The sequence below is a fragment of the Phyllostomus discolor genome, chromosome 4 (assembly GCF_004126475.2).
Source record: "Phyllostomus discolor isolate MPI-MPIP mPhyDis1 chromosome 4, mPhyDis1.pri.v3, whole genome shotgun sequence".
In the NCBI taxonomy this organism is placed as follows: domain Eukaryota; kingdom Metazoa; phylum Chordata; class Mammalia; order Chiroptera; family Phyllostomidae; genus Phyllostomus; species Phyllostomus discolor.
Window position 1 is genome coordinate 189,492,723 of NC_040906.2, and position 25,033 is coordinate 189,517,755.

General features: G+C 36.6%; 1 protein-coding gene across 5 annotated transcripts in view; it reads right to left on the reverse strand.

Annotated features, from left to right (window-relative positions):
• Positions 1-310: 310 nt before the first annotated feature.
• The window catches only part of REPS1 (RALBP1 associated Eps domain containing 1), a 78,520-nt gene continuing 53,797 nt past the window's right edge, over positions 311-25,033 (reverse strand). For 2 of the 5 annotated variants that reach the window (XM_036024784.1, XM_028508741.2), the window contains exons 9-20: positions 22,986-23,107; positions 19,492-19,572; positions 13,968-14,055; positions 13,061-13,162; positions 12,228-12,300; positions 10,566-10,684; positions 9,754-9,818; positions 7,726-7,911; positions 6,582-6,677; positions 4,558-4,706; positions 3,223-3,328; positions 311-581 (exon numbers count right to left, since the gene is read on the reverse strand). In XM_036024784.1, coding sequence (XP_035880677.1) covers positions 513-581; positions 3,223-3,328; positions 4,558-4,706; positions 6,582-6,677; positions 7,726-7,911; positions 9,754-9,818; positions 10,566-10,684; positions 12,228-12,300; positions 13,061-13,162; positions 13,968-14,055; positions 19,492-19,572; positions 22,986-23,107 — 1,256 coding nt within the window. In that variant the 3' untranslated portion in view covers positions 311-512. The remainder of the gene's footprint in view (positions 582-3,222; positions 3,329-4,557; positions 4,707-6,581; positions 6,678-7,725; positions 7,912-9,753; positions 9,819-10,565; positions 10,685-12,227; positions 12,301-13,060; positions 13,163-13,967; positions 14,056-19,491; positions 19,573-22,985; positions 23,108-25,033) is intronic. The other 3 variants (XM_028508742.2, XM_036024785.1, XM_028508743.2) reach the window with 3 other exon arrangements.

The window sequence follows — 25,033 nt, forward strand, 5'->3', positions numbered from 1 at the left end:
AAGTACCACATTACTCCAGAACAATGTTGATTACTGCAGAGCTTATGGTTAAAGAATGCCTCATCCAATATAGTTCTTTCAAATAAAAAAATAGGAAACTCATTTTAAAGATTTTTACAGAACAAAGATGCTTTATGTGTAACATTTAGTTTACTCAATTTTGTCTCCTTTTGCAAATAGGCTTGAGAGGTAAAGAGAAGCCCATTCTGTAAATCCAATCAGTGTGAAGTTTTGGCCACTTAAGTGTAAGGGACCAATACTGATGCTTTGGAGTAACACGGGTGGTGTGTGCCAACAAACACAATATACCTTCCAGGAAAAGTCATCCTGACCCTTTTATTGTTGAAATTAAAAAATAAAAGATACTTAAATACAATGGTGAACATAGAGGGCAAAACAGAATCATAAAATTTAACGCTGACTTAAGCAATGAGCTGAATGTTTGGGTCTCCAAATTGGCTTGAACCCCAAACTGCTCAAGAAGGGTATGTTCACAGTTAACGGCAATTGGCTTATAGGTGAGAGAATGGTCGAAGCTGTTCCAGTTGAACTTCCAGGGAAATTCTCTCCTCGAGAACATCCTGCAAAAGGTGAAAAGCCAAGTTATGTTTTAACACATATAAAAGTGAAGGCACACCTATCAACAGCGCTGCATCAAGAAAACAATTTTAAATTGTTAAGAAGATGAAGGGACAGCTATTCATTTTTAAAAAAAGATACTTCACTTTAGTAATGTTTCTTTATGTATGTAATATTAAAATATGCTATTAAAATATCCTTATTACATAAATCAGGATAATAAACTGTTTTGTTTAATAATTAGAAAAGCTAGTATTTCAAATGATGGCTATTATGCATGAAACCTGCACGAAGCATACCCCCTGCAAAACCTGTAAATGAGTTAGCACAGGTTCATCCTTTCCCCTGGTGATTACGTCCGGTCACAGCAACTCCCACACCTCATGCTGAGTTTCAGTTTTGCAAAGAATAAATTTATTTTGCAATCAGAATTTCTAGTCACTGTTGATTTTGAGCAGTCTTTTCAGATAGTCAGCAAATTCTAATTTATCTACTTTCGTTCCCCCCACCCATCATACTGATAGTATCATATTTTAACCAGAACTACCTCTTCCCATTTGGAATCATACTTCCTATTTCTATTCTTGGAGATAATGAGAAAAGTGATTTTTAAAAAGGCTCCTCTACATGTTTCTATGATTTTCTTTAGTTCTTCAGAAAAACACCCATTAACAAAATTTTCATCTTCAGCATGGTACTAGCAGCTTGCCCTTAGTTTTATATTCTTTCTTTACAACAAACCAAATTTATGAATACAGAACATGAAATATCTTCTTTGATTAAAGAATTCTATAAGAATGTCATTCATTCAACATTTATCAAATGCCTAATGCAATACTGTGATTTATAAGAAATACACATTTTTCATTCAGATGACCAAACTATATCTCTCATACATATCTGGTCTTCATCCATAGTTCCTGGCTCACAGCTCCCCAAAACCCTAGGAATTTCACAAGCATTTGGGGGGTTGGGGAGAAAGCATCTTTTGTTATGTCAATAAAAATAACTTTTGGAAAGCACCTAAGGCTGGCTGGTAGGAGAACCAACCAAGTGATTAGAAGGTTGGAATTTTTATTCCCACCCCTGGGCTGAAGGTTGAGTCAACAGCCAATGACTTAATGAACCAGGCCTAATTGAAGCTTCCGTAAAAACCCCCAAGAACGGTATCTGGAGAACTTCCGGACTGGCGGGCACATGGAGGTGTAGGGAAGAGTGCTGCCTGGAGAGGGCATGGAAACCCTGCGTCCCCATCCCACAAGCCTTGTCCCATGCACCCTTCCCATCTTCCTGAGCTATATAACTTTCAGAAACCAGTGTTCTAGTAAGGGGTGCATTTCTCTGCATCCCGTGAACCTTTCTAGCAAATTAATCGACCAACGAGTGGGCCAGTTGGTCAGAAGTGCTGGTAACGACCTGGACTTGTGATTGGCATTATTGAGGGGGAGGGTGTCACTGGAATTCCATCTATACCAGGTTGGTCAGAAACTCTTAACCTGTGGAACATAATGTTATCTCCAGGTAGATAGTGTCAGAATTGTTTGTTGGTGTAGGGGACCCTCTCCCAATGTTGGAATTGGGCCTGGGAACCCAAAAAACCTAACATACGCTAGGTTTAGGGGATACAGACAAGATGGTTGTAAGTTTACCTAGCAGAGTTCCAGTTTACCTCTGATGTCCTGGCCTAAGAACTAACTCATCCCTCCCTCTCTTATCTCAAAAGTTTATTGGTTTGGACATAAATTATATGGTCACCCCAAACAGAAATGATTGTAATTTACCCTCAATGAGTTCAGTTTAGCTAATAGGGCAGAAACAAATGTGCCACAGATAATAACTCCAGGAGACTGTGATAAATGCTGGATGTGAACATAATGTTATAGAAATGAACTAACTCTGTAGTCGTTCCACATTTCTGCAAATTCATTTCCACTCATCTTTGTGGCTTACAACCTTGCTACTCAGAGTGGGGGCCAACGGTCTAGAAGCATCTCCAATATCTGAATACTTACTAGAGATGCAGAATTCTCAGGGTCCTACATGTTGAAGTTGAGAACCACTGGTTTATAAGACATGAATGCTCAATGACATTAAGCCATAAATGATCCTGGCTGTTAATTTTTGTTCGTAGGGATTAAAAGAAGTCATGCTGGAGTAAGAGAAACAAGCCCACGCCTCTCACACACAGGAGCACACATAAGCCCGAAGCGCCACTTCTATCTAAGGCTTGTCTTGTCTTTTCCACGGGCGAGAAGATCTGAACTGCCTCCGTCCCGTCCCTCTTCTTTAGATCTGTCTGATGAAAGGATAAGCTGACAACACCCAAACCCTCTCGGAGGAAGAGTGCAGAGAGCGTGTGTGTGTGATCTGGGAAGCACCGCAGGCCACCACACGTGCTTGCCTGTTTCACTATAGAAAATCAGGAACATTGTAAGAACAGCAAGGCCTTATAAGGCAGTCATATCAGAGTTCAGTATAAGAAATTCCTATTAATATCAAAAGACTCAAAGACATGTAAAACATTTTAGACACATATTTCTCTTGTTACATGCAAAGTTTCATACTAGTGTAAGAACTGCTGGATCACTTCTAAGTTCCAGTTCAACTCTGAGATACTGAGTCCACGCAAGGAAACTACCTTACCTTTAACTGTTGCTGTAATTCACTGTTCAGTCTGGCCAAAACTGTGTTGGCTTCCTTATTGCGTCTAATTGATGCCTGAATAGCTTTCTTATCTTTCCCCACAGACCTGAGAAAATAAAGAGGGCAAAAATAAATAAATAAATAAATAACCAACCTTCATCTCTTATCTTTAAATTCTCTCCCTTCATTCCTGATCTACCTCTAAAGACTTCATTTATTTTTAGGGAAGGGAAGGGAGAGAGAAAGAGAGGGAGAGAAACACTGGTGTTACAGAGAAACATCAACTGGCTGCCTCTCGTGCGTGTCCCAACCAGTGACTGAACCCTCAACCCAGGCATGTGCCCTGACCAGCAATCAAACTGGTGACCTTTTGCTTTGCAGGATGATGCCCAACCAACTGAGCCATGCCAGTCAGGGCCCTGATCTCTAAACTAGAAAGCAGAGGGAGCATCTTTTGCCTTATTAGTATAACTTAACCTTACTTAGTTTCAATGGTCAACCAAAGGTATCTAAGCTTCAGAAACTCGATTATTGTTATTACTGTTTTAATTCTTCTTCTTCTATGGTCACCTGGGTTTAAGTTAGTCTAGAGCAGGCACTAGCAAACTTTTTCTGTAAATGGCCAGATAGTAAATATTTTAGCCTTGGAAGGCCATACGGTTTCCACCGCATATTCTCATTTTTTCTTTTCTCTCTTCTCCTTTCTCTCTCCTCTTTTTATAAAAATGTAAAAACCATAGTTCGTGGGACTTACAAAAACAGGCCATGGGCTGAATTTGGCCCATGGGACCTAGTCTACCAATTCCTGGTCTAAAACAACTATAGTTAAAGTATCAGTGTTACTCTACACTGTTAATTTTTAAAAAGTCTGCTTCAGGGTTTGCAATAGGGTACTCAAATGGAACTGGAATTGAATTCAGTAAAAGAAGGGAAAAATGGAAAGATTATTCTACTTACTCATAAATGAGAAAACTCTCAAAGAGCAAAAATTAAGAACTTCTCTTCAACTAAAAAACTAGTCCAACACAATTTCTTTCTGGTTGATATTTTTAATTGCTGTGCTTTTTAAAAAAATACTTAAGGTTAATTTATTTTTAGAGAGCGGGGATGGGAGGGAGAAAGTGAGGGAGAGAAATATCGATCGGTTATCTCTCACATGCCCCCCAACCAGGGACCTGGCCTGTAACCCAGGCTTGTGCCCTGACTAGGAATCGAACTGGAGACCTTTAAGGTTTGTGGGATGACCCCCAACACAATGAGCCACACCAGTCAGGGCTTAATTGCTGTGCTTTTTGTTCCCAGTAATTAAATGTGTTCGGGAATAGCTTTGATTACCTAGGAAGAGGAGGCTGTGATGTAAGAACACCAGCTAAGACACCTGTCTTTTGTGTATGTTCATCAACTTCTGGCCTTAACTCATCTTCTGATTTTAATCTTCTTCGAACAGGTTTGGGTGGTGGAGCAAGAGGTGTTGTACCTTTGCTCTAGAAGACAAGAATTCCATTAATAATGAGCATTTCCTAAAGACACTCATGGTTAATCAAAACTGCCAACATCACTTGCTTTCCTTAAGCCACTTATTCTCCAAAAATTAAGTCACTTTTCCTACTTTAAAACAATTTGTGATTTGTAGCAACACAAGAAAGGATATTCCTACTTGACATCACAATTGTGAATGTACCCTTTAGACAATTTTTAAAGAGTAAATAGCAGCTCCCTGTGAGCTGAATCTGACTCAAACCTGTAATACTCACAGATTTAACATAATGATGATATAAGCTCATATACACCTGTTTAATAAACATAAAAGGGAGTCTCCAGAAATATGCATCCATTATCACCACAGAATTTCCTACTCAAAAATACTAAACGGTATCACCTTAATGAAGAAAGCAATTTTTAAAGAAGTGAAAAGCCAGGCATTGTTAAAAAAACAAAAACCCTTCACTAAGGTGCACAGTAATTGTAACTCATGAAAATGAATGGGCATTTTGTTGGAAACTGTGAATCTGCCTTTGACAGAATCAAATATAATATTTAGTATTTATCATAATCCAATTTGACCTGTTAATAAACGGAAAGACTCAACTGCCATCTCTCACCACCTCTATTTTTAATTTGTTGCCAGGAGCTGACAAAAAATTAATTATTAAAAAACACCACAGAACTACTAATGTAGTAAACACTGAAGTGTCCAGAAAGTAGAATTTAACCACTTTCAGAAACCAATGCTATTTTAATAACTATTAGGAATGTCTGGATGAAAATAGAAAAAAAAATTAGCAAAATTTGGGTAGTGTACTGATATCTGTAACTTACTTGGAAATGCAAACAAAACATAAGGAGGACTGATACACATCAGCGATTTTCAATCGGTGTACTGGAAGAATTGTTAAAACACGCAATACCTGACTATGTAGTCAGGGGTACTGTCCTCTTTTCCCTTAGATCAAGGGGTGTCAAACTCATTTTCACCAGGGGCCACATCAGCCTCGTGGTTGCCTTCAAAGGGCCGAATGTAACTTTAGGACTGTATAAAGGTCCTAAACTGTATAATTCCTTAACTAGGGGCAAGGAGCTTGGCGCTGCCGCTGGGTAGAACAAGGTACCAGGCTGGATAAAACAAGGTGGAGGGCCAGATTTGGCCCTCAGGCCTTGTGTTTGCCACCTGTGCCTTAGATGGCCAAATAAAAAAAATGACAGCCAACACAATAGCCACCCAGTGTGAATAAATCAAAATTACACCTATTTTTTTGGGGGGGGGGGGTCAGACTGGCAAAAAATGTATTTTTTGGTGTGCCACAGAATTAGCTTATATTGTGCCATGAGATGAAAAAGGCTGAAAATTGCTGATATAAATAGATATAAGAATAGAGAAATAGGCATAAAGCAAGTATGATAAAATATTAATGGTACAATAAAGGTATATGGGTTTATTGATTAAAATGTAAAATTCTTTCAACTTTTCTGTATGCTTAAAAATGTTCATAAAATGTGAGAGAAAAAATGATCCCTAAAACAGTTAAAGACACACAGAATATAACATTAACCTTAGAGGGTTGATAATTTTTCCCTATTATACTTTAAAAAACTCTGAACTTCAAAAAAGGAAGTTCTACTATATGTACTCAGATGACTTTGATACCACATAAATGCTGATAACATGTGGCATGGACTAATATAGATGACAGACTACCATCTAGCATTTTTAACAGGCAGAGGCAGCAGAATGAGTTAGATGATCTCTAACTTTATTTCTAAGATATCTGTCATCTTTAAAATCTTAAAAAGTAAAAATGATTTCCTCTAACATTCTGTACATACAAAACGGCCAATATTCTGAAAGACTTTTTGCATACCACATTGGCGGGAGCACTAGCAGCTGTCTTTTCTTCACTTTTACTATCTGTTTTGGCAACTCGAAGAGAACTTGCAGGATCAGAAGCTTTTTCAACCTAGAGATGAATACACAATATTACTAATTATATACAAGTAATATATAATTATGCATAAATACATGTCACACATCAGAGTAAAATGTTAAGAAACTATTCATTGTGACAATGAGGAAACTGAGATGAAGATGAGAAGGAATTTGAGAAAACCCTGTAAAATGACCGTTCCCTGCTGCTGCAGGGCAGAGAGGAGGGCAGGTCACAGATCTGAGGGTGGGAGGGGATGCATCCACCCCAGGGGCACAGTACCAGTACCCAGCACACACCAGCACTTCCCCTCAGGTTCTGCCCCACCTTCCTGGAGGTGTGGTCCATACCCTGAGTGGCCCCACAGTGACACAGAAGGTTACAGGTTTGAAGAAGTGGCTAGTAGAAAATTTTCCGTGGATCAGATCTATAAGAAACCTTTAGCAATGATGCCAGTCAAATAAACATGGATTTTGGGATCTGTCAGAAAGGCTCGACAAGTTGAGACAATCAGAACCACGGTTTTAGAATTCCTCTGGTCCCTCCAATTCCGTATTTATTTAGTGAGGTCAGGGAACCCCAGAGAAGTTCTTGCCATCAGAACTAAACAGTCTTCTGCAGCATGTCTGCAAAGATGTAATCTGTAAATCTGTCTAACTAAAGTGACTGACTCTCATGCTGTACAAACTGAGTGTAGCTGTGGTGACCAGTGCCTGTTGCTACATGGAAATCTTCACCAAATCACAGAGTCAGAAGCTCAGCATGAAGACGCAACCCAGGGACCTGCTTTAGCCAGGACCAGATGGCTGTGTCTTTTCACACAACAGCTACTCCCACCCAGATTCTGATTCTGACTAAGCATTACACTGCAACTAGCAGATGCCCAAGGCCAATGAAAAAATCGAGAAGCAAGGACCGGGGGAATATGAATCCTCTCAAGGAAGCAGCAGCAGATATTCTGCCCACTGACATTCACTCTAATACATGCTCCTTTGGAAGCTCCTCTGTTTACAGACAGGCTATGAATTTGATATGCAAAGAGATTCCCTGTAGAAAGTTACATGAGCCCTTAAAAACTAACCGGCAAGACTTCTGGATGTTTCTCAGCTTCATCTTCTTGTTCTTCATTTACATTTGAGGCAGCAAATACTTCAAATTGGCTGAAATCTGCAAAATTTGGTTGTTCCGGTATCTGCTGAGGTGAGGTACTGGTGTGAGTTATTAGGCTGTCAGCATCCACAGGCCGATGCACTACGGGACCGGGGGCCTATGCCGTGGTTTGGAACAGAGGGACAAACATTTTAATGGTGTAGCAGTCACAAAGGGGCCTCTTCTTCTTTGAAAATATTGTCATGAAAATGATGTTTTATTATCTGTAAATTCAGCAAGGTGAGCTACAGTGACATTAAGGTCTAAAAAACCCAGAAGCAAAATGCTAAGACACTAAAAAAAAAAAAAAGATAACAAAACTCCAATGGAAGAGATACTTTTACAAAACTATTATTGCAAAGAAAGTGCATAAGGAGGGAGGAAGGTCCGACCCTACTCTCTGATTCTCCTTTTTTTTTTTAATTGGGCTACTGCTTAACAGATTGTTCTTTAAACAAGTTATTTTTTAAAATGTTTCATTATATTTCTAAAAAGGTTATTTTTAATGTGAAAACCAGTGCACTAACAATCCCTACAGCACTTCATTGTACTTCACTTCAATTTGTCCTCCACTCCTTTGCTAGGCCAATCCTACAATTTTCCATCGAAAAACACATTTGCTGAGGATCTCCTTTTGGCCACGCACTATGGCTGTAACACTGAACAAAACAAGTAAGGTCCCTGCCCTAATAGAGCTCACAGTTCACTGCAGGATGAGGCACAGGTTCACAAGGTATTAAAACAGAGTGTGAGAAGTTTTATGACAAAGGAAGTACAAGATGCTATGGGAATAAATCAGAGTTCTTTTCCTTGCTTACCCTTTAAAAAATTTCCATCTCTAAGAAAAATTCTTTCCTCTTCAGAATAACATATAGGAGAGGTGCTGCCCCTTCCTGACCTCTTCAGTTCCCTTTTCCATCACTCCGGTTGTACTGAACTGACTCGATTTTCCTTGAAGAACATGCCAGATGTACCTCACACCTCCGTGGCTCTGTGGGTACCATTCCGTCTGGTTGGAATGCCCTCTGCAAAAGGACTGTCACTTTGTCTTCCCAGTCTCTGCTTAAGTCTTACTTCCTTCCCTTTACTTAACCTTTTCAATGTGACCCCTGACTACTAGCTAGTAAAGGTAGCAAAGCATTTCATAAACACATCTACAGTTACACTTACAATTGTTGTTTATAGTTCTGTCTTCCCCACTAGACTTGTTCTTGAGTCGAGAGAGAAACTCATTGGGTTTTATAGCTTAACCCCAGTAAAAATACATCTGTACATGTGCTGGCACTTTAGATGAAATAAACACTGGAATATTCAAATTTCAGTATCTTTTATGATTAAGAAATCATCTTTTTAACTGCAAACACCCAACTTTATTTTAAGATTCTAAAAAAAAAAATCAACCAAATTCATTTATGTAAAGGTAGTCAGTCAGTCACGTAAACTAACAGCTATAATCCAGAATCTGCCCAGGCACATAATAGTTTTGTGCAGACTGACACAATTTCACACTAGCAGGATGCAGGGGCCACCTACTACGTCCTTTACTGATGCAGCGACACACCCAGACAGTTGTAGGAGGTCGCTGTGAACTACTGCTAGACCCAGCAGAGATGGACATCTCGGATCTCCCGATCCTTTGTTCTGTCCACTAAACCCTCCTTTGTCAGGACACTATCCCACTAGCCTTTGGTTCACTATGAAGCGTCTTTAAAAAAAACACACACAAAAAACCCCAAACAACAACAACAACAAAACAAACAAACAAACAAAAAAACACCTAAAATCTTTACTGGAATTATCTTTCAAAATAAGACTTTTCTTCTCTGAATTAACTGCTCAGAAGGAATGACAGTTAGGCAATTTTGCATCTTCAATATAATTCTAGAACAGAATCCAATACCTCACAAACAGACCGACCATGAGGAGTGTAATGACTGATGCTGAGTAATGAAAAAAATACCTGTGAGGGCTGTGGTCTGGGAGGCACTGCAGGAGGATGGGCAACAACTCCAGCCTGTTGTTGTCCTGTATGGATACACAAGTCTTCATTTTAGCAAATATAAAATTACCTTGCTAGTAGAGCAGGTTGAATGAATATAATCAAATGACACAGATTTCTAAGACTGGTAAGTACCGGAAGGCATACGTTGTCTTACATAACTAACTGTCGAGGTGTGACCTAGCGGCCAGATCATGTAGCCTTTTCTCAGGCCTCACTTCTTTCGTTCGGTTGCCTTGCCCTGTTCCTGCAATACCATGCAGTCTTGGTTCTCACCCCACATTCTGACTGATCTTTAGCCATCAAATATGAGGACTTCCCCACAAATCCAGTGGCCTGCTGATATCATTCTTCATCATTCCAAACTCATCACATCCAAACAGGACATCCTCACCCAGTGTCCCAACTTTTTTATTTTGCTCAACATAATAATAATGACCAATTACATAAAAATTAAAAATCTCAGAGTCAGTTGTGACTCCCCTCTCTCCTCTGTCAGCTAACTTAAGACCTATTAGCTTTTCCTCCTTGATCTCACCACATCGTGCTTTTAAAATCTCTTGTGGCGTCTCTCAGGTTCCCATCTTTACCACATGAATTCAAACACATTTTAGACAGTCATTAAGAAAAAAATCACTTCTCATGTGATACTTTTTAAATTTGAGTTTTTCCTTCAGATAAATATTTAAAAAGACATACTGAGAATATGTCGTGTGTCCTTAATTAACTCTAGACTCAAACGATTGCACGTTTTATGGCTCTCTAACCCCTACCTGTGGTGACTGCAAAGGTCCGATTCATGTCTAAAGATGACGATCTAGAATGAGAGGGCTGTGGCCTTGGAGGGGGAGGTGGCGGTGCGGGGTTATCAGGTGACGTTCCTGAATGAGACCTGCAAAGTTCATCGCATTACAGTCGGTCATGCTACTGATATTGAAGCTTTTTCCTTCTTAAGCATTCAAACTGGGCTAAGCCACAAAGGATATTTTCTTGAGTAGGTATACAAGTATTATAATGAATAAGGACAGTATTATTTATGATGTGCATTAAACAAGTGGTTATTTAATGTGGCAAATAATCTTTTTATAAAGTATAATTTTACATTTAACAAAATTTCAAAAAATTTGAAAAGAAGGTTATTAGTAAGAATTCAAGGTAGACTGAAAAACTAGTTTGATGTTTTCCCATTCAATTAAAAGTACTATGCATTAGTCTAAAATATTTATTTTTAAATATAAGAAGTTCTACTTTCAGACAAGGATAGTTTTCAACTTATTTAAAGTTTGGAGTTTGGAAAATCAAGGTAGAATGTGGCCCAACTACCTGCGGTTCCTGTGCCTGTGTTACCACCGGCCATACCATTTTAGAGGTGATTATACTTACACTCAGCTCACTCTAGAGATGCACTTATTTGCTACCAAAATGTTCTATATTCTGAAAAGAGTCTCGTGGACTCTGGCAAGCTGATCCTCACTTATATGGATAAAAAGCAGAATAAAATCCAAGATGACTGAGAATTTTAAGTAACATAGGAAAACTATATGAAGGAGCAGCCTTTTGACTCCAAGCTCTTCAGCGATTCTATATTACTACTAGTCTCTTCTATATCCTTCAGGTGTGTGTTAAAAGGTACCACATATAAGAAATAAGAGGGGAATGATGCTTCTGTCTGTAGTTTTTTTTTTTTTTTGGTAAATGGTAGAGCCCTTGCAGACAAACCCTTGCCATCCTCACCCGATCCCCCATCCTTTTAGTTTGTGTCTGAAAAATTATATATAATGCCGATCTTCGGGTCAGTAGGTAGCCCAACACTGGGCTGGGGATCTGGATAGCTTTTTAAAACACAGAAGTCTTTTGGTGATTCCCCTAAGGCTATAAAAGGAAATCTGCACATTTATTACTTAAACAGGCTCTCATGTTTACCTAAAAAAGGACTACCAGTATTAAATTGCTGCTGCAAAGAAGTTATAAGCCCTTCTTTTTTTTATTTTTAGATTTTATTTCTTTTCAGAGAGAGGGGAAGGGAGGGAGAAAGAGAGGGAGAGAATAATCAATATGTGGTTGCTCCTCACACAACCCCTACTGGGGATCTGGCCTGCAACCCAGACATGCGCCTGGACTGGGAATGGAACCGGCAACCCTTTGGTTCACAGGCCCACTCTCAATTCACTGAGCTACAGAAGCCAGGCAGAAGTTATCAGTCCTTAAATCTTCCACAGAATGCCATGAGACAATAAGGATTTTATTTGTTTTCTGTTCACGTTGGAAAAAATCAAAATTATTTTTCTTTTACATAAATTAATAGGTAATCTAACAGCTTTCAGTGAAGCAAAGAAGAATAGAGAAAAATACATAATTTATACTTGGTCCTAAATCATTTTAAATACTAAAATGTAACAAGATATTTTAATGTTTTTATCGACAGAAATACTGACCTTTGACGAGTTACATTGTTCCCGATCTGTTCTGGGTCTGAAGTAAAAGAGTCTGAACTACTGTAACCATCTGCTGATAAATGGAATATATCCTACTTAATAATAATAATTTCTTCACTTTCACTCTATGTGCCTCAAACAAATATAACTGAATTACTGTTTCAAAGCAGAGATATTCAAAGACTGGCTAACAGGTTAACAGTTCATCCCAGTATTACCATAAAAAATTAAATGTAAATCAAATAATGGCCTTTTTATACAATAAAATACTATGCATATAGATTGTTACGAATCAGAAAAGTTAATACTTAATAACAGAAATATTCAGAATAAGTCACATGAAAGGGGGTCAAAAAACAGTACATACATTACCATTTTTCTCCAGGGTGTTAACCACCTGCTAGGATATGAGTTGCTAACCCCACCTTTCCTCTTATCTCCCCTACAAAATGTAAGCTCCATAAAGGCTCAGACCTGTTTATGTTACTGCTGAACCCCCAGTGTCTAGAACAGGGCCTGGCACACAGGCCGAATAACTAGATACTGGTATACAGAAGTCCTTGTGAGGGAGGGAGACAGGAGCTAGTGGGAAAGAGCCAAGGGACTATATCTGGCTATTAGAGAACAGCAAACAGGAGGCCTGCCTTGAAGCAGGCTCAGGCAACAACGGGGAACCATTGACTCATACAGTGGGTAGGGTGTTAAAAAAAGTGACTATTTTCCACCTTATTCGGTGAAGACAGTATTAAATGGCTACACATTTGCATCATTTAGGCTCTTAATCCAGACTTAATGAACTTCTAATGGAAGATGTAATGCTATCTTTCACTTACCTACAGTATTTCCAGAAGCAAATTTCACTGATGAATTTATCTTATTTTCTTCTGATAGGTCAGATGGTTTCACAAGTAATGGGCTAGTGGGATTGGTATGATCTAGTAGAGAATAGGTAAAAATATAAGATATAGGTATCTGAATTAATAAATTTATAAACTTCAGAGCCCATGATAAAACTTCATTTAGATATTACAAAGAAGTAGCAGATAAGACAAAATACTTATTACACAAAATACTACTTTAATTAAAAACAAATATAAGCCTATTTATATAGAAATATGTTTTCTGACATAATAGAAGATATTTTATAATAAAAAAGTCAATTTGCATGTTCATACTTTGTTAATTTTATCCCTTTAGGGTAATTACTTGAACAAAATTTTGATTATTTCATGGTACCAGTTTGGCATTTTTAATACAAATTCCTTAACACAAATGGCTGTAAACAATTTATTATGTTGTCTTATAGGAAATATATTTACCTATGAGAAACCCTAACTACAAAACATTTCATCTAAAATGACGAAAAAATTCAAGAGTTTAAGCAAAAGAATTTCAAAGCCAAAATTTAACATATGCCTCTTCAGTTACAATTTTAACATACTTTAAATGAAAATTCACAAAAGTGATCATAAAAACACAGAGTCAGAAAAGGCACATTTTCCAAACGTCCTTATGTAAAAGTTTTATAATTTAAACTAAAAAATTCCTTTTATAAATGGTAACATAACTTAAAATATACATATAAATATGCACACATATAACTGTAGAAAGTACTGTTGAAAAATTAGCATTTATGAAAGAAATCTGAATGCTGACAGAATAATTACTTGTGTATTTTAGTTGATGCTAATGTAAAACACAACATGCTAACCTAAAACACAGTCCAGCCAGCTTCCTTACCGTTGCCAGTTCGTTTAAGCTCCATTTCCTGCATGTGGATTTTGCTTGGAGTCATCCGAATGGGCACTGGATGAACAATAGCAGTATCCTAGAGACAAACGACAGGGAATACAGAATTTGTATTAAAAATGCTAAGCTGATACCATGAAATAATCAAAATTAACAAAACTTTACAAATACTGGCTAGACTCTTCATTCACACTAAGGCAAGCACGAAAATTAATTTAAATTAAAAGTTACAGAATTATATGTAAAAAATCAAATTCACTATATATGCTAACAATTTGATTTGTTTGATAAACATTTTAACTTCTGAATGATTAATTAATGGACTGCATAAAAAATGACCTTATAAAAGTACAATTTAAGACAGTATTCAAAGGCAAAGTATGAAATGATCTGATAAAATCATATAAGTCTGAATCTCTCAGGTTAAGGTAAACTGAACTATTTCATGAGAATCTAAAATCAAATAACAGACGAAACTCATTTTCAGAAAACTGATGAAGAAAATTTGACACTTCTCTTTTTCATATATAAAACAAAGTTAACGAGCTGCCTGCTATGATTGTAATAGTAGGCATGACACATACTTTTATAGATTAGTTCTATATCATTCTAAAATTTTGCATACAACTTCCACCCAAAAATCCATTTGTTTAAAGAGAGATCAGTAAGACTCCTATTCAAAGATTCTAACACTTTTCTTAAACCTTTTCAAGACTGTAATACATCTGATATTCCTAAACTTCTCGAATGGCAAGCCTTGTTAGAAAAGTAAAGAAACTGGTAGAAGAGACTTTTGCAAAGAATGAAAGAGTAAGGCAAGGAAGAGTGGATAAACACAAATGGTAGCCTCTCAGAAAGGGAAGGGAAAGAGAAAGGTGCACCTGGGAACACAGGCAAGCCTGACTGACCCTGGGAGCTGAGATTCCAGTGGAGGAACCAGAAGGGGATCAAGTATTTGGCTTAATAGGAGCACACCAGCTGAAAAACACTGTGGAGGGGGCTCAGAACCCTATATGAGAAGTCAGTTTGTATGTGTGCTGCTGCAAAAAACTGAACATGAGATCCTTCAAGTTCATATATCTAGTAATGAGTCCAGTTTATACTTTAGCATAAAGGGTAACAACTTTTCAGTTTCAGCTGAACGCCGTCTTGATGACAGTACCGAGGAACACTAAGTCTCTGCTAGAGAAAGTTAACTTCCAGCACACCGTTTCTTGCTGAATAACTCTCCTTGGCTTAGTCTCACAGTCTCCAAATTCAAACAGTTCATAACAAATTAATTTTTTATTGCAATTATACTGATAAATCCATTCATAGTAATTTCCTGCCTCTGTACCACTGAGATTCTGGACAGGGATTATGTATTATTATCCAATTAACCTGAACTCTAAAATTATAGTTATCAAGGTGGATATTACAGATGGATGAAAGTTTAGATTCCTCACATAACAATGAGTCACTCACAGGAAATTATTTATAACAGTACACTTAAAATGTTGTTATGGTTATAAAAACATGGCCTTAGAAATAATTACTAGTTTTTTAACTTATAATTTTTAATAGCAGAAATAACTGCTATGAAAATCAGAATTTTATGTTATAATGCAAGATTAAAAGAGAACGGATACTTTGTGACACAAAAAGTTTTTATTCCAACCCCCTATTCCCCAAGACTAGAAAGAGAACAAGGAAAATTTATTAGATGCTTTAACTTATAGCATATACTGATAGTCTGTGTATACTTATAAAATCAAACTTATAAAGCTTGCAACAGTTAGAAATATTAAATAGCCTTTTCATATATTTCTAGTACAATAAATGGAAGTACAATAATGACTCCAAGAAAAGAAAATTATGAACATGCTATTCATTATCCCAAATAATTTAAATTTCTATAGCAGCAAAGCATGTACTACATACTTCACCCATACATGAACTGGCTGCTATGGGCCTGTAATAGCTTTAGTCCAATGGACCCTGATACTAGCAGGAAAAGGTAATTCCTTCAAGACCGGGGGCCAGCATATCAGAAGCTCGTGTGATCTCACAAATGACCATCACACAGGATAGAAAGCTCTGACTTTACGCATTTCAACCTCCAAATGAAGAACCATGAATGCTTACAAGCCTCAGAGTCCTGAGTCACAAGATGCCCAAGTAATAATACTTTCTCTCCTCCAAATTAGCATCCCCAAATTTAAAAAGAGAGAAGAAAGTATTAAGACTGCCTGGCAGCTTCTCCCCACTTTCTTCTATTTAAATAACCCAAAGCCTCTAGGAAACCCATTCCTAATCACTCATGGCACATTTGTATCATCTATTTGGACATCTGATTTTATACAATTTAGTACTTTACTGAATATTATATTAATGTTCAGATATCTGTTTTTCTACTCCCTGTATATCCTGTCCAAATCCAGCCCTGCCTACTTTCTGTCCCTTTGTCACTAAATTAGTTCAGGTGCTCATCATCTCTCTTTTGACCCCATCAATCTTTCACACTACTGCCAAGTGATTCCCCCAGCTTTCTGTTCCTCATCCTCATTCTATCATGGTACTTCTTGTAGCCTACAGTGCCTATGAGATTAAACTCTGGTTCTTAGACTAACATGCAATGATATTCCTGGTCTGGTTCCAACCACATCGGTCAGTCCCCATAATTCCCCACCCCCCACATGTCTACCCTCTATTTTCACCACACTGAATTTGATCCTGCTCATGATATTCTCTCTGCTCTGAATGCTCTTGTTCTTCCAGTAACTCATTAACAACTCAGCACACAAACATAAACTCTTCTGTAGAAACCTTTTGGGCTGAGTTGGTCCATGGTTCTCCGCCCACAGTTTTGTCCACAGCCATAGATGATAATTATGACAATCAGCTATATTACAAAAATCAAGCTTATAATAACTAACCTGCAGTCTACTTAAGACTGCAACTTTATTTTTGACATCTTTGTAGTCCTAGAAAATATCACAGGCACCTAGAAAGGGGCTCCACCAAACTAGGTGAGTTGGCTGGGCATAATCAGTGATCAGACTCACTTCCTTTTCATATCCTGAATTGCTTGGAAGTTCTGCAGCATTCAAGATCAGGCATACATCATGGAGAAGACTAGTGCATTAACTTTTTCCTCAGTCTAGAATTCTCTTGCAGAGGCAGATTCTGCTAGAGGCAATTAACTGACAAGCAGTTCAACAAAAGTGACCAAGTTTCTGCAAATGAAATATTAGGAATTCAATTTCACCTCAATCCTGGGAGACTAATGATTAACTATCTCATTTTGCATGTGAGGTCACTATGCTGTGGGATAGCTGTCTCCAAGTGCTACAGAGCAGTTTAGAGCTTTTCAAAGACTTTCATTTTATTGACCAAATGGCTAATTACCAATTTTAGCTTTAAAAATATTCCATTTTTAGGAATATTTTTAGGAATTTTAGGTCTATAATGGTTGTCAAATTCACATTAGAACTACAATTGTTTTGTTTTTTTCTCCAAGGTGATTTTTTTTTCTAATCTGAATGGACCTTACTTATGTACAATCCTTATTTACATAAACCTTGCAAAAGATCATTTGGGATTATAGTTACCAGGTGTGTGTGTACAGGCATTATGTCAGGGAGGTATTAAATGAAGGTTAAGAAATTTAGGCCCTCAGTGGGAACAGGACATTCTCCTAATTGAAAGTTTAAAGAGAAATTACTAGTTGGGGAACAAAGTTTAGATATAATTTTGCCACCATAAAAGAAAAGTGTTTCTAGGTTCCAGATTATAAATATTTAAAACTGGCAACTCTATGAAATTCAGAGGTCTAAATTCAAGTTTAAAATGTTGATTAAACACTTTAAAAATTTCTAGAGCCTCCAGCCACACTAGAGATACCAAAAGAAAGTACTGAGCCATAGTATTTTAAACACTAAAATTCATAAATTTGGATATTATTACCAAGAATTTATAAGAACATCACGATTATTAAGCCAATTTATTTCCCTGCATTTCCTGCCTGTCACGAGTTAACTTATTTTGTCCCTGAATTCTACATTTCATATTTAATGTTCTTTCCTGGCCTGACAAAAAATCATAAAACGGTGAATAATTATTTTAATTATTTCTTAAGGGTTAGAGAATAGAGTTCCTTTATTGCTACAGCAAACCTTCTTTCCCAAATAAAATACTTTAATGGGGTACTTTAAATAAAGCTATCTTGACTGTGTAAGTAGGAGGTCAGAATAATACGGAGACATGAAACAGAGAGTGCTAAGGTATTGTAAGATTTTCTTTCAGCTTACACAACCTGTCACTTCCCAAGAGACCTTAATTATAGCTGATAATAAGTAGCAAAAATTGTGTTTTTTATTTCTCCTTAATTTTTCTGTTTAAAATGGAAGAATAATGAATGCCCTCAACGCAGCAGAAAAAGCAAAAGGCACAGATGACCTGCATATTGAGTCTTAAATTATTAAATTATAAAACACATTAAAAACTTCTATACATTATCTGTCTGAATTTAATTCAACATCATCCTCTATATTTCACATACAAATTCTTTAAAATTGTAAAACACACCAAAGATCCATTAAGCTGTTGATGTACTATATTACTTTAAATGCCACTGTCTCAAACATTAAACAACAAGACCATTTTAATTAATAAATGCTGGCTGTCTTTGAAGAAATATCTAAAAAGAATGTTTTGTATCCCTTTCTCCCTATCTTTCAACTGAACTTATTTTTAAATCCTTCTTCCCTTTCTACTGCCTCTTCTTTTCGAAAAGTACTTATTAGCATGTTCTTCTCTTTAAAAGAAAAAAAATAAAAACAGGAGTGAATAGTGAGAAAAATAATTACTAGCTAAGGTCTTGAAGTTTTCAAATAACTTGAGATAGTTGAGGTATATAAGAAATTAAATCTATGGGGACAGAATTTATTTTTGAAATCAGGATGTGAACTTTGTAGCATTTTTCAAAGCAACACAGTGAACCACAGGAAGACAAGACAGGCTCCTTTGCACAATGGATCTTTGACTAACAACTCCATTGTTCTGCTGAACTTGATTCTCTTTAACAGAACTCAACACACGATTAAAGTCAAAGCCATACCATCTGGACTATAAAAGATGACATTGTATATTTACATACATAGTACGTATTACATGATGTGTAAGCATACAAATAAAATAGTATTTACTGTCACTACACTAAACAGTATGTTTAATAACACATACACTCAATTAGCAAATGAAAACAAGTCAACTAAGTCAACTGTCACAAAATGTTTCTTTAGACACATGTACCAGATTTTAAAAACATACAGTTTTCTCTCACCAAAATAACTACAAAATACAAACAATGGTTAAAAAAATGTTCTTTCCATCATTAGGCACACAAAAATCGAAAAGCCTATCACTATTTCCCTCTAAGCACTCCACTGAATCATGCATAGCTAAAAACCATAATGAATGGAAATTTGGGTTAATAAAATTAATTTCAAACAAGCAAGCTAAGTGATTGACTTACAGGATCAGCTGGTGCAATGTTAGAATCAAATTGGGTCAGAGTTTGTGAGCTTGAAGAGCGTTCGCTAAATGTCTCCCACTGCTGAACAGACAGAGGAGAGACAAGTCAGCACGATGAGAAAGGTGGAGTAAAGGTCACTGGAGAAGGTTGAGCAAAGTAATTCAGAGGTTGCACTGCAAGTTGTGTTTCATAGGCCTGACAAAATTCCATAACTTCTAATTTTCCATAAGCATTTTATGCTGTTCTATGCTGGGTCATCTTGTGATGTAAGGTGAGAGGCTTCACAATGAAATGTATAGTAACAATTTATTGCAATCTCTATGAAGAGATTCAAAACCTTACAGAATCCAAATTCAAAACCTAATATAGGAACCGAGTCTAAGAGGTATAAATGGCAACAATGTAAAAATATAAAGGGGTGTGTTGACTAGACAAAGAATAACTTCAAATCCTCCTTTTAAAATTTAAATGCTAATGTACTGATTTGGTAACGTTAGAGCATCTGAAGTACCAAACTCTTGGTCGAAACAAAGCAAGTCAGCGTGACTTGCCAGTGCGACCCCTGAAAGATGATTCTATTATGTACGTGCAAATTATTTTGTACCTATGTATACTTAATAAAATATAATTGAGATAAAATGCAAAGATTTCTGGAATTAAAATGCATGTTTGAGCTTATGTCAATCTGTAGCAGGTCAACCTCTGCAATCAGCACTAGGAACAGGACCATGCCAGACCAAAAGACAGAACTGCCAATCAGGCACCGCCCCCCCATGCTGGGAAAATCAGAATGCGGCCACAATGAGAGCAAATCAAGCATCTGGGTATATGTTACATATATAGAAGATGTAGTTTGATATGAAATACTACTCTTCTAAAAGAGGTACACAAATATCATACCTCAAAATAGGTGGAGTAATAAGCCAATATTAATTTTAGTAAATTCCATTTGTTTTAAAGATCTTGGCAATAAAATAGCATAGAATTTTTATATCAGAATTGCATTAAAATTTGATTAAGAATTATCAGTTGTATTCTGAAGAGGGAAAAACATCTACACATATACAATATATACGAACAAATGTTTACACACAGACACACCTACCCCATTCATCAAAATCCTTTTTATAATTCAGTATGGAAAAGTATTCATTTTTATGCTTCAAAGTTCGACTCATTTAAAATAATGATATTTAATTTGAGAAGACTTGTAGAAATTATATTCAGCAAATTAATGTATTGATAAATTATTTACAAAAATGGCTAATACATCATTCAACAACTTTGCCTATATATTAGTATTAAATTCATAAAAATTAAGATACACAAAGACATACGGATGAGTTCATAGTGTTTCTTGAATAAAGAGAGCTCACAATAATTCATTTTTATCATGGGATGTCACTTCAGGGAAGCGACTTACCAATATTTGTTGTTATAGTTTATTCAATAATTATTGGTGCATGTGTACAGAAGGAATTTTAAAAATACTAATGATGTAACTGTGGAGAAATGTTTAGATACAGATTTTTGCCAAAAAGAAGGCATTTATTTATTTATGTGGTTGCATGAAGTTTTACTTGGTTTCACAAGACTGTACGGAGCTACCTGGAGAGCAGAACGACACTTTCATCTTTATAATGTTAGTATGACGGTTAAGAGCATAGACTCTTGAACTGGACTACCGGAATCCTAGTCATGCTGTACAACTTTAAGCACGTCACTTAACTAATCTGTGCTTCTTTCACCATCTGTAACTTGCAATTAAGAATACCTATGTTATAGGATTGTTGTGAGGAAGTAGAGTTCATATATGTAAAGAGCTTCTGAACAGAACTGGCACATCAGAAGTGCTCCATAAGTGTTAAGGATTATTATTAGTGCTGTTGTTATTATTATTAGTGTTATCCTCTACAGTGACTCATCCATATTCACATGCTGAATAAATATTTGTTGAAAGAATCATTAGTGCTTTGTGGTAGAAAATTATTAATATGTCTCAAAGTCAGTGTTAGTTTTATTAACATTTTGATTTTCCACACAGAGTAAAAAGAAAAATAACTATGACATTCATAACCTTATTACTGAGTACTACAAAATGAAACTTGTGCTATCTAAAAGATAAAGTACAACTGTTTAAATCAGAACATGGACGGGACTTTCATTCCTAGTCTTTAACAATCAGGCACAATTTTATTTAGAATGAATATGGGCTTTAAAATTGAGATGCTCCAGAAACAGTTGCTTTATTTATGACCTGGTATTAATGGAAAAACTACTCTTAATCTGATATTGCTTTTTCTAAAAATGAGCAAAAATAGCCATTTCTAAAACAGTGACCCTACCCTCTATAAAGTCTCTTTCCTAGTAAATTCTTTCCTCCCTCTAGGAAAAGGTTAATCTCCTCTGTCTAGGAAATCTCTTCTGTACATGGTTTTACATCCAGTGGAATGACAAGTGGCACGTTCTATCTCGGGAACAGGTGTCTGTAATTGTCACACAGCAGCAGCAAGTACTTTCAACCTGCCAGTCACTTCTGTTTTCAACTGTCCAAAATGAACCAGTGTCTCTTTAACCCAGTAGTAATTTTCTGGCTTTAAAAGACACGGAAAACACAGAAGTTTAGAATTTCCTGAAAGCCAACAAACTTAAATATGTAGCACTACCTAAAAATTACACCAAAAATGTAAGAAAAAAAATAACCTGTTCACAAAGGAAACTGCTCTAAAAGGCTGGAACAGCTATTTTTTTAACTGAAGTTCTACAGAGCACTAAGGTTTATTAACACAGGGGCCTCAGGCCCATTCCCTTATTCTTATCTGAGTGGGCCTACTTCTATTGCTTTACATAATGTGGTTACAAAGTAATGAGGAGGAGGGGGATTGCATTTGTCTCAAATTGTGTTTTACATGTTATACTTGGTCTTATATGTAACATATCTTTTAACCACTGCATTTAACAGGGTTAAATTTGACTTTGTATTAAATAAAACTAAGTTACTATGAAAAGCATGGGTTGAAGAAAACACTTTTTTCATATGCAAAGGCTCATTAGTGACTACTTGTATCATCACAATGCTGATTCCAAATGTGCTATCACATACCTTGCCTACAGGAGCGAGCAGGCCGTGTGACACAGTGGGTATGGTAGCTGACTGCATGTCAAAGAACTTGTGTTGCAATCTTAGCTCTTGTTCCTCAATAGCTTTGAGGGATCTTGGGCCTTTTTGACTGTCAACAGCATGTGCCTGCCCCATCTAACTCATAGGAATTTTGCAGGAGTGAGTAGTAGAAACCAAATGACAGCATATATATGAAAAAGTACTTTGCAAACCTCAGAGTCACATAATTATAAACATTTATCACAGTCCTACTTTATATGTTCTCTGAACTATGTGTACATACTGAAAGAGCTAGATGCTGAAATCACTCTGTTTGGAACATCTTACCTTAACAAAGTTAATGTTACTGAAAGGAAAGGGAAGCTTTGCTAACCTCACTGCTCTGATTCATCTCTGGCCAAGTCTGGTTGAGTGACGGCATGGATGGTGACTTGCTTGGAGGTGCTTCTGCAGGAGAGCCTGAATAACCTACCTCACCTGTCTGATCCCCAACGTCTGCAATTTAAAATAGAGAAATTCTCTATTAATAATGTATTTTAGTTTAGGAATATTACTTACAAAAAAACAAAATGAAGACTATGACAAGTAGTAATTCATAATCTGAAATTTCATTCCTCATGTTCCTAAAATAAATATTTTAACAATCAGACAATGAGACAGGACTTATTCTTGCTATTTATTGTCTACCTGAAACCACAGCTTTCCATAAATATAAATTCTAGTTAGGAATAAATAGAAAAAAGAGTGTTATACATAATAATAATAATACAATAGCAACCATGCTTTGAATCATTTTCTGATCGTAGGGATGAACTTGTACCAGTTCCCAAAGTGTATTTCATGGAATATTAGTGAGGTACTTTAAAAAATTAGGGTCAATCCCAGACCAGCATGGCTTAGTTGGCTGGGTGTCATTCAGCAAAGGGAAGGGTCATCGGCTTGATTCCAGCTCAGGACACATGCCTGGGGTGTGAGTTTGGTCCCTGGTCGGGGGCATACGGGCAGCAACCGATCACATTTCTCTCACATTCGCCCTCTCTTCCCTACTGTCTAGAAATAAATGAAATCTTTTCAAAAAGTAGATTCAAGAAGTTTTTTATCTGTTCAGATAAATTTGCGGGTACTGTAATTCCCTGTTGGAACTATAGAAACAATTTCTATATCAAAGACTTGTAATGTCCTAGAGCAAATAAACGATTTAAATCAGTTTTCCCCTAACACAAACCTTTTTTTATCAAATAAAATCCCTTGATATTCCCTTGGAATATACTTTGGGAACTGCTAATTTATGCCAAGCCACTCACATTTTCTCCATGAGTATCCCGTTACCAAAAAGCATCACACTGCAGGGCAGAGAGCAGGAGAGGACGAGTCTCAGGCGTGAGCAAAAAGCAGTCAATGAGCCCACACGGAACGAACTTTTATCATGAGGCTCCCTGGCACTTACAGCTTTCACGAGAAAACTACAAATCCGTGGCACAATGTCAAAGGGGTTTTTAAGTATTATGTGATAGCATACTCTACTTTTAATTAGTTAAGCCTTAATTTGGAATATTTCTCAAATTCCATTTTAAAAATGACAAATTTCAATGGTAATTCTCATTCCAATCTTCCCGAGTTTTACATGACTTTGAATGAATATAATCCCAGTGTGAAAAGCATATTAACAGCCAAATTAATGGGCCAAACCTAATCTATTTAGAACCTGTATTAAAACACTATTCCACCATCTGTCACTATGTTCACTGTTTGACCATGGGCAAGTCGAATGAAACAGCACCAGAGTTTCTCCATCAGAACAAAAGACCCTGCCATTAAATGTTAGCACTGTACCTCAAATTCCTACACAGATATCCATATAACAACCTAGTAGTTTATAGGTTTTAACCTTTCAATCTATTCTTAAGTAAATTTTTCACATCTTATTGCCCAACACAGAACCTAATACATACTGGGCAAGCAAATATTGAATGAGTTGCTTTTTGTGTTCTTCTTCATTAAATTCATTCTCCTTTACTGTTATTTTCCTAGAACCAAAACTAACTACTGATATTTTGAAAAGGTACTCAATTTCTCTATGCCCTATTCTATTACATGAGTATCTCAAAATACTGGGTTAGCCAAAAAGTTCATTTAGCTTTTGCCATATGATAGCACTGGTAGTGCTTAGCTGTCTTTAACTTCATTTGAAACAATTGTTAGATTGTGATATGACAGCTGTCATATCAGCATGCATTTAAAAAAATCAAAACTGGTGAATTTTTGTGTAGCCATTTTAAAACTCAAGATGGAAGAAACTACCCAACATTTTTGGCCTGTAAGTCCTTATTATTTCAAAAAACGCAAACACTGAAACACAAAAAATGATTTGCACAGTGTATGAAGAAGGTGCTGTGATTGATCAAACATGTCAAAAGTGGT